This window comes from Argiope bruennichi, chromosome X2 (genome assembly GCF_947563725.1).
Source record: "Argiope bruennichi chromosome X2, qqArgBrue1.1, whole genome shotgun sequence".
Taxonomy (NCBI): domain Eukaryota; kingdom Metazoa; phylum Arthropoda; class Arachnida; order Araneae; family Araneidae; genus Argiope; species Argiope bruennichi.
The window spans coordinates 107,921,307-107,932,001 of NC_079163.1; the positions used below are offsets into that span (position 1 = coordinate 107,921,307).

The following is a 10,695-nucleotide window of genomic DNA, read 5'->3' on the forward strand; positions in this document are numbered from 1 at the left end:
TGCAAAATGCAATTATCAAAGCTTAAATAAGAATTATTGTATTTTACTTTGAGGCTTAAGCTATAAAAACTTCACAAAGTAGATGTTGTAATATTGCTTGTATTTGCTTAAAGTTTAAAACAACAAATTCTAATTTTTAAGAAATGGATTATTAACGGAAATTGGTTATTGTTACTGATGCCGATATACTGTTACACCTATTTTAAATGTATCAAGTTTCTTAGTGTTCCTGCCTTTTTCCTGGCTCTGAAATGGAAAGAAAGAAAATTTAAATTTACTATAAGATGTAATCGTGAGAAACAAACGAGCACGAATTTACAATTTTTTTTTTACTTTTTACAAACATTTTTCTTGGGATCAATTCACATTAATGAATGCACATTAGTATTATTTCACATTAGTGAAATTATAGCTTTCACATTACTTTTTATTCATTAACTGAGCGTAATTCTTTAAAAATTTACATTTCGACTTAATTTTTTTTTATATAATGCAGCAGTTTCTTCTTAAAAAATGTTAGTCATTGTTTATTTTTACTAAGAAAGGAATTAAAAATGTCCAATTAATGAAAAGTTTTTCATTAATTAAAATTTGTAATCATTTTTTATGCAGCAGGTAGTACTCTAAGCAATTAGCTTATCTTTAATTAAGATATATGCTCCCATGATTCGTTTTAATAACATATTATTAGTGGGCGTCGTATCTTCTGCATTCTTACTTTATAAAATTGTTATGAAACAAGCTCTAGAATTAGTATGATAAAACTGGAGAAGTGAAATCTAACCTAGTTTAAATAAAAATGATTATTATTTCTTTGCATTCATATGAATAGCATACTTCAGTTAAGAATATATGTCTAAACTATTAATATAAAAATTGAATTGAAAGTTTTTACCTATAACCATAAGTGACTTGCCTGAAATTGTAAAAGTAGGTTTGCCACCACCTCTCCTCTTCAAGAATTTACTGCAATTCACCGAAAACCACTATAAAATAATAATTCCTTTGAGAAAGGCGTTGTAGTGAATTTTCAGAATTTTTTTTTCCAGAATTGGATCATCCTCTTAATTTTCAAAACAGAAAAATAAATTTAATTTCTTTGGATAATTTTTTTTTTACTCTAGACCAAATATTGTACTGTTTGCTGGTAAGAATTGAATATCTTAAAAGATTTTTAAGAAATGAAAATATTCTGACTTTATTTATATTCTGTTAAATCCCAAAATTAGTTTATTATGTTTAACTGCATGCGAGTATTTTTATATTTTATTATAAAAAAAATGTGAAATGTGATATTTTTCTTTAAAATTTAGCTTAAATTTGGAATTGTTTGAAGCTAGCCATATTATGTCAAGCCCTGTTGTAACCATAGAAACAGAAGTATCTGTTTCACAGGTGGCAAAACTTTTACTAGAAACAAATCACTGTGGTTTTCCTGTCGTCAAGCGATCGAATAATATTTCAACGTTTTTTGGTCTCATTACTAGGTATGTATTGGCACAACCATTGATTGTTATTTAATTAATAAAACGTATTCGCCAGCTTCGTTATTTCAATAGCTGTAAATTTGTGAACAAGTTAATTATTTCAATTTTAGTTTTTTGTGTGTTGCATTATTTGTTTGATATCAGTTTGTTAAAATTTGTAACAGTTTTTTGTTCATCTATTTTATATTAAGTTTTTATTTAATACAGAATTTTTTTTAAATATTATGTCATTATGGAGCAATTACTGAAAATAATTTTTTTATGTAGAATTCATATTTCTTTTTCTGTAATTATTAGTGCTAGTATGCTTTTTCGAATTTCTTTCTTGCTTAAGTTTGGTATATTCTCTTCATAAATATTTGGCTTAGTATTTTGTGCTTCTACTTCAAGAATAATTATTGATGCTAGTATACTTTTTCTAATGTCTTTCTTGCTTTTAAGCTTGGTACCTTCTCTTCATAAATATTTGGCTGAGTATTCTGTACTTCTACTTCAAGAATGAGATCTTTAGTTTGCGTATTGAATCCTTCCAATTATATTTCAAATGAAGCTTCCCATTTATATTTCGTATTCTCTATGTGAAATAGGCCTTAAGTTGGAAACTTAATGCTTTTTTAACGCATAGCTTTCTTATATTAAAATTGTTCTTACCAATATTTTAATTATTTTTGGATAGTTTGATAATTGTTTTCTTGTAACGTCTCTGATTTTAAGAGATAGCACATATTTCATTTCGAAATTGATTATTTAAAGATTTTAGCCAAAGATCTGAAAGAAAGTGTATGCAGATATTTGCCTTTGAAAGTAAGAATAAAAGAATTAAAATCTTATTAGATAAAAACAAACTTCTTTTGTTAATTATGGGAATGTAATAGACTAAATAATATTTAGTAATTTTTTTTCATGAATTACGCCATACTCTTATGGATGTACTTCTATTGGGATATGCAAAACTGTAAATTTTAAGGTTTTTTTTCTTTGCTACAGTTTTTTAAAAAGTGGTGACCTGAAATTAAAAAAAAACAACTGTTGTTTATCACAGAAATGTTATTTTCAGTAGATAAAAAATAGTTTTCTTTAATTTTTTTTTCAATTTTTAAAGCTATGCATATTATTAAAAAGTAAAAATAATAGAGATGTCTAAATAAAATATATCAAATTATTTAAGATTTTTAAAAATAAAAAAATTAAATTTGATTTATACTGTTGAAAATTATGTTGATTTATTGCTAGGCATTTACTTTAAGCAAAGATACAATAAATATTTTTTTTGTTTGTTTGTTTGTGTGTGTGAATTTCAGGACTGAATTGAGTGTTCTGTTATGTCATGAAGAAGCCTTTGATTCTGATTCAACTTTCCCATTGCCTGCAGTAGATTATTCACAGGTAAAATAATGCAGGGTTAATTATACGAAACTTTTAACTGAACATTTAAAAGAACTTGTAAGAAATTTTAAGTTAAATTTACACACTATTTCAAAAGTTTTTTTCTGTATTATAATGTGTAATAATCAATTTCAAAAAAAGGCGATAACCAACGGAATAAATGTGACTGATTAGTAATTTCTGAATCAGTTTTATAAAGAATATATTAAAACATAAAGAAAAATTGTGAAACTAATCGTAATTGATTCTTTTTGTTGAACAACAAATTTGGCTATGGTGTGCTACATTTTGATTCCACAGTCTTTATGGTAAAAAAACTATAATTATGAAATAAGTTTCAATACCAGAGTAATATTGCATAAAGATCAGAGAGCTTCTCTCTTCATTCTCCATGTTTGTTTATTTCAGAATTATTACTATGTATATGGCCTATTGACAAGGTATTTTATAATTAAATACTGGAGAAATTATTGAAATGGTTACTAATACTCATTTAAAAAATAATCATTGGAAACAGTGCTTTCATATTATTCGGCTACAAAACAACATCTATTGATTAATATATAGACTGGAAATGTAATTAATTAGAAGTTACGAAAATAATTTATTTTAAAATAAAGACTATAAAAACAACATTTTTTAAAAATATTTCGCTCTCTTGTATTTTTTAATGTTTTTATTTTAATTTGACAGTTAGTTCATTTTGTTTCTCGTAAGATTGTTTTAATATGCAGTGTGAGACTAAATTGGAATTTATCTGGAAAATTGTGTAGTGAATTGGTTTACTTTCAATCTGAAACTTAGTTTTGCCTTCAGTTTTGTGAAGATGATGTGGAAAAGTTGGGAAAATCTACGAAATTTTTGGATATGCTGTCTAATCTGACAAGAGATGAATATTCGGAGAGATACCTTAATTTGGTTAGTAAGTCGTTTTGTATTCAAGAAAGGTAATATCAAAAGTGTTTTTAAATATTATCCATTATATTTCTCTTAAGAAATTTCAGGACTTTTTACTTTACCCATTAATATGTGAGGATCTACCATTATTATGAACATATGTTGCAATGATATACTGCAAAATTATATTTGTAATTGATGCATTTCTTAAGATAATTTCAAAATGAACTTTTGGATGTGTGAAAAATCTTTATTAAATAAAAATGCAATAATGAAATTATAATTTTACTTGCAATAAATATATTTGACTAAATTCTTTTCTGTAAAATATCTTTGTGTAGAATTTGTATTCTAACATTTTTCTTTCCGAAAGTCTTCAATTATTGTTATATTATTGAGCATGAATATGATGATTGCTCTATAATCTAATTTTTCATATGAGGGTAAGTATTTTTGCTTACTTTTTTCTAATTTAGGTTCAAAATAATAATTTGATACTGAAAATATTTTCAGATCCCATATGTCAACAAATCAGCTGTTTGTGTGCGAGGAGAGTTTTCACTTCATCGGGCTTACATTATATTTCGATCTCTTGGATTAAGACATTTAATTGTTGTAAATGAAAGTAATGAAGTCGTTGGAATTATCACACGCAAAGATTTAATGGGCTATAACATTGAGGAAAAGTTGTCAAAAATTTATGATTCATTCAACAGTCGAGAGATGGCATCATTTGAGGAAATTTCATGAACATTTTCTTTGAGGGAGATTTGTTGAAATATATTATGCTACTTACTTATAATTTGAAAATTTTTACATTACATATTCTTTGTGTTTTATTCTACTGTTATACGCAAACTTTGACAGCCTAGTAGAGGCAAATGTAATTGATAAATTAAATGAGAATTGAACAAAAGAATATATAAATATTTCTAAATAGCCATGAATTTATTTAGTGGGGTTTGCAATTCTTGGATCTGTCATATATAAAAATATTATCGAGTCCTAAATTTTTTGACCATTAGTTGTAACATTGATGTCCGAATAACCTTTGTCGCTATTAAATTTAATTATTCTTTCCTATTATTTTGTGGTGTTGAAGCCTTAAGTGATTACAGGTGATCCGTTTCAATGTACCAGAATAATGACGGCTTTATCTGAATTATTTAATAAAATTAACACTAAAGGAAAAACTAATAGTTATTTTATTTGTATGTTATATATATGAAAATTTGTCGAGAAACGTACTTATATTCTTTTATTTTTTCTATTGTTGCATGATATTTTCTTAAATATATTTTAATACGAATTTTAATGACAATCACAAAAGTTTTTGATTACTCGAAAATATATACACGAAACGAAGAGGTGACATTAAAAGAAAATGAACAAATTTTGAATATACCTAAATAGCGTGTTCAATTATTTTTCTCAAATTTTATTGAGTCTCATTTACTAACTTTTTCTGAACCTCCCCCCTTCCGATAAATAAAAATACATTCTACGTATGAAAGAAATTCAAAAATTTCAAAATTAATGGACAATTAAATAATAAGAACAGAACCAAAAAAATTGTGACATACTCCTCTCCTGTTTTGATTTTTGGGGTTGTATCTTATTTCTGTCTGTGAACATTATTTTCATAAGAGGGGTGTTTTTGTCCACGAATATTGTATCTGAAATTAGAAAATCCTTTTATCTCTTCAAAAAGTTTTTGTAAGAAAACTTTGTCCTATCATTCTATGAAAACGAGTTGTTTTAAAATAAACTGTGTTCTAGAATTCCCCCTCCCCCTGTTTTCTCATGTAGGCCGTTTTTTGTTTGTTTGTTCATGTGCTTAAAGCATGGGCATTTAAAATTAACAATCAAAAGCTGTAATAAAATGTTTAAAAACATATATTCAGCTGTGAACTAGCACGATTTTCTTACATCAGTTTCTTGTGGAACAGTGTCAGCAAATGGCGCATTAATACACCCCTTATAGAGTATAAAAGAAATGCTCATAACAAAAAGTTTTATTACAATGTTTCTTTGTCATATTTATTTTTCGAATAACTTTACTTTAACTCAGACTTTCTAAATTGAATATTTTTCTCTATGGGTATTTTTTTTTTTTTTTACATCCTTGTAAACTGTTTATTGTTGTTGCTGTTTTTTATGCTTGTCCTTGATATGGAAAAAAAATGAATTTTGTTACATATGAATGTTTTTTTTATGTTTTGTTTAAGAGCTGTTGAGCTTACAGTAAAAATAAATACATGCAAGATGTTCCAAAAAAGTGGAACAAGCATTTTTTTTTTTTAAATATTGCAATGTTATATATATTTCTATTTGTAAATTTTCATTCAATAAGATAAGCTGCTGCATGAAAGTACTCTGGCTTCTGTAGAAATTGATAATAAAAAGTTACAATAATTAAATATCTATACGATCCGTGGTGTGAAAAAAGTTCAGCAAGTGAAATGTTTCTCAACTCAACTCTCAACTCTCTAAGTTTAAAAATTTCATACTTCTATATGTAAATAAGATATTATAAAAGACAAATTTATAGTTTTAGGTCAATTTTCAAAATTCAAATTAGTTTTTGAACGAATCTTTCATTGCACATTTCAGGAAAATACAAATACCACAATAGGTTATTAAAAGGGTGGGATCAAAAAATACTAATGCATTTATGAACTCTTATTGAATTTTAAAAATCGGTCAAATAGTACATTAATTGAAGTATTTATATAACTCGTTCGAAATTAGCAGCTTTGGCATTTATACAAAGTTGCATTCTTATAATAATCATTTGCGTACACACAACCTGTTTCATCACTTATCACATCAAGACGGGACTATTTAAATTCGACTAAAACGCACTATGTGTACTGGAGACGTGTTATGCACAGAACATAAGCGACCTCATGGATAAAAGTCAAAAGGCCTCATACCGGATAATGTAGAAAGAAATTCAACAGGTCTTTATTATCCAATCCACCTGTAAGGGAATTTCGCATTCAACCATCTTTCCATAGCTGACGTATGCAGTATTTAATTGCAAGAAAACGTATGGAAGCCCTGCCGAAGACAATTCATTCATTAACTCTGACACTCCATTCAAAACTAACTGAATATGTCTTTCATCATACTGCTGTAAAAAATTGAACCAACCAACAAGAAAAGCAATTTTGAAAATGCCAGTGAAATTTAGAATGCATAGAAAATTGCTAGTGATACTTAACCTTTCATACAAAAAGTGGATTTTTGTCGTTTTGACGAATTATGCTTTCTCTATTAATGTCCCATTCATCTCCCCCAATTGAATTTCTCAGGAAAGTAGAATTCGATTTTACCTGAAGTAAGACCAAATTACAAAAATCTAGCCATTGGTCGTGATCTAATTGTCACATTCAATATGACAATCAGGTTCGTTAACTATGAAAATTAACTTTTTAGTTTTTGAACGGCTATCTAACATTTATTAACTTCTTTTAAGAGGAAATAAAACTTACATACACAAGCTACAAGAACCGATCTAAACAGTTTCAGTTAATTCTACTCCTCGGAGTTTTTTTCCCCCTTTCGAGTTGAGGTGTCAGTTCCTGCTCCCTCAGTCCTGCTTCCGTTTCATGGGAAATATATCTCACGCAACACTCCCACTTTTTGAGTTTTAAAGTACACGATTAAAATTCAAAATTCTGCATACTAAGTTCAAAGGTTCAATCGTTTGGGAATCCGGATCTCACGGCCTAGACGAGTTGTCTTGGCATTCTGTTTGGATTTGAATTTAGGCTAGACTCTTCTAGCTCCTCAGGATATATCACATCTTGTTGGGGTCTAGTCTCTTTTACGTGTTCAATTTCTCAGGTTTGTTTCTCCCTCAAATCCTCTCCTAAGGGAGCCTGCACTTCAAGGGCGTAGAGACGTTGCGCAGGTCTTAAAAATTCCTCGTTTTTCGTTTTCACTCTCGTAAGCCCAACAGTGCCGTCTTTCCCGGAGAACACTTTAAGTATCCTGTCCAATTTAGCCACTTTTGACTTGGCACTTCAACTATGACTATTTTTCCCACCTTGAAGTCATGGATATTTCTGATTTTCTTCATTTGTTCTCTTATTTGCCCCAAATATTCCAGTCTAAAAGGACTTCTGATATGTTCTTGTAGTTTAAACTTATATTGCTACCTCTTGCGTAGACTGTTGCCAGACATATCCACGATTTCGAGGTTTGAAACCTCATTTCTATTTGGTTCTCTGAGGAACATGGATGGTGTTAAAGGTTCCAAATCATCCTCTTCCGAAATGTATGTGATAGGTCGTGAATTCACGTAACGCTATTTTCCTTACTCACAGGTCTGTAAGGGAGATAATGCACATTTAAACCCTGCTTGTCTTTGACTTCTTCAATGACACCTTCAAAAATCCATTTATCAAAGACATCTGTATACACTTTCACTTTATCAGATTCGACCTTTTTGTTAACATAATGAAGGCGCTTCTCTGCCATCTGTTGGTTGTCAGGAAGCCCCGGGGTGATTTTAAGACCCAAGGTAAGGCAACCTCGTACCTACCCTCTTCGTTGATCATCAGAGTGCTTCGAAAATATTCCATTATATCTTGATGCCTTTCAGTCTTCTTTTTTGACTCGGTAGGGTCAGAAATTCCTATGGCTTCTAACTTCTACAAATCATTTATGATACATTCGTTCACTAGTAAGTCTATCACCATCATGGTACTGTTAGAGTTGGAACTACTGGGTGATTTTCCGAATAGCGTCCAGCCAAACAACGTTTTTATGGTTGTTAGTCCACAACTGAAGTTGAGGATTTTCCCCGTCATTAATTGTCCTACTATGTCAGCACCTATAAGCAAATGGATAATAGGAGAAGAACAAAGTGGAAAATAATCTTTATCAGTTAAGTCTATGCCATTAGCTTCTAGTTCTTTAGAGAAGAACCCCTCTGGCATCAGGCGAATCTCAGAACAAATCTTCTCTTGGTGAAGTACATTGAACGTACAATGGTATTTCTTTCTAACGTCGCTTACAAAAATTCGATATTCCAAATGTCTCTGTCGATCGTCAGCCGCACCAAACAAGGTATGCACGAGAGTTGTTTCCCTCACAGCAATATAATTCATCTTCACAGTAGCCTCCTTCATTATGCACGATTTTTGACTTCTGGTATCTTTAAGTGCCCTTTCTGCAAAATCTTCGTTTTCACTTCTGAGAAGTACAACAAGAGTTTGAAGGAAAACATTTGAGGAACATGTAGGATTTGGCAGTGTCTTGAAATGCTCAACATTCTTGACGCCATTGGCTTCTTTATGGCAGAGATATCCGTCAGTTTTTGCATTGGGGCACATCACAGCATGATGTCGTTTTCCACTGTTCTCGCAGTTTACTCGGACCTTACACCTCTTGGACACGTGACTAGTATATAAACATCTGAAGCAACAGCCTCGTTTTTTCAATCTTGCCGTTTGATCATCTAAATTCATGTTTCCAGCAAAATGGCAATCTTTTGATTCATGATTATCTTTATCACAAAAGATGCACTTCAAAAAAGATTAAGAGTTTCTATTTCCTGAAAACTGTTCGTTTCTGTTGCCGTTTGGTATTGCACTTCTTTTCTGAGATCCGTCAAATGTTTAGTTTCTCAGGTTCCTACTCACTTTTTTATTAAGTCGAAGTTGCAACTATTAACCAATTAAGGTAAACAGTAATATGCGTGATTATCAAATTTCTTTCAAGTCATGATGATTAGACGATGTACAATTCGACAAGTATTGACAGTTTTTACGTTTTGAATAATTTTACATTTTTAAAATAAATGCCTCCATTTGAATTTCTAATAAGATTCACTAAATTTAAAAATAAATCTAAGCTTGCATTTTTAAAATAAATGCATCTATGAATTTGTAATAAGATTCTCAAAATTTAAAAATAAATCTATCTTCACACGTTTTGCGGATAGAAATGTAAAACTTTATATGTACATAGATCAATGTAAAATAAACATTTTACTAATTTCCATTTTAGAGGCAGATTAAAAATGTAATTTTTAAAACTCTTTTTTTATTAACCTCCACAGAAGCTGAAATGTTTTATTTCTATTTGCTTATCTTATTTTTTTTTAAAAAAACCTTTGTAATTAGATATCTAATGATATATTTAGAGAAATAAACTTCCTATTTCCTATTGGGGGGGGAATCCTGTTTATAGTAAATGTATTGTTTCCGATTATTGATATTTCTTATTCGAAGAAATATCACCGCTTCCAGTTGTCGATTTACACAGAGATGTATTGCCTAAATTTTTATAAATTTATTTGCTTTACTTCGTGATTTTTTTTCTTTGCTTGAGCAACAATTATTTTGTGGTAATAATTCCAGTTACAGCCAGTGTTTTTGTTGATTATTTATTTATTTTTGAAAACTACGCCGGTAGTTTACAAAAAAATGCAGTATTTTATTGTTAAATTGCATTTCTTGCATTGTTTGTTTTTATCAAATCTGTATATTTTTATTGTAAAATTGTATGATACTCTTATATCAATAAAGTATTTTTATCTACATTTTTTGGAAGAAATAAAAAAAAAATTCTTTGTGAATGTTCATTGTCCATAATGCTTTGTATAATGTAACAACATACAAATAAAGGACAGACTTTCTGAACATGCTAAGGCTATTGCATATGCTCAATTTTTAATGTAATTACAATTTTTTCCAGTCAATTCACACAAGTTCTCTTAAAATTTACAAATATCATAATTACATGTAATAATTTATCAAACAATACAAATTTATTAAAATAATTTTGTTAAATGCCGAAACTGCAAATTATTTGGAATGTGGGCGCAATTCTACAACCAATATTATTTTGCAAAAAATAATCAAAACATTTTTGTTGTAAAATAGATATTGGAATTGATTCAGTTCAGCTT

General features: G+C 29.2%; 1 protein-coding gene across 3 annotated transcripts in view; it reads left to right on the forward strand.

Moving 5' to 3' along the window:
- LOC129960247 (chloride channel protein C-like) overlaps positions 1-10,208 on the forward strand; it is a 42,643-nt gene extending 32,435 nt beyond the window's left edge. For all 3 annotated transcript variants that reach the window (XM_056073520.1, XM_056073519.1, XM_056073518.1), the window contains 4 exons: positions 1,314-1,487; positions 2,789-2,873; positions 3,690-3,791; positions 4,284-10,208. In XM_056073520.1, the coding sequence (XP_055929495.1) occupies positions 1,314-1,487; positions 2,789-2,873; positions 3,690-3,791; positions 4,284-4,520 (598 nt within the window). In that variant the 3' untranslated portion in view covers positions 4,521-10,208. The remainder of the gene's footprint in view (positions 1-1,313; positions 1,488-2,788; positions 2,874-3,689; positions 3,792-4,283) is intronic.
- Positions 10,209-10,695: the final 487 nt, after the last annotated feature.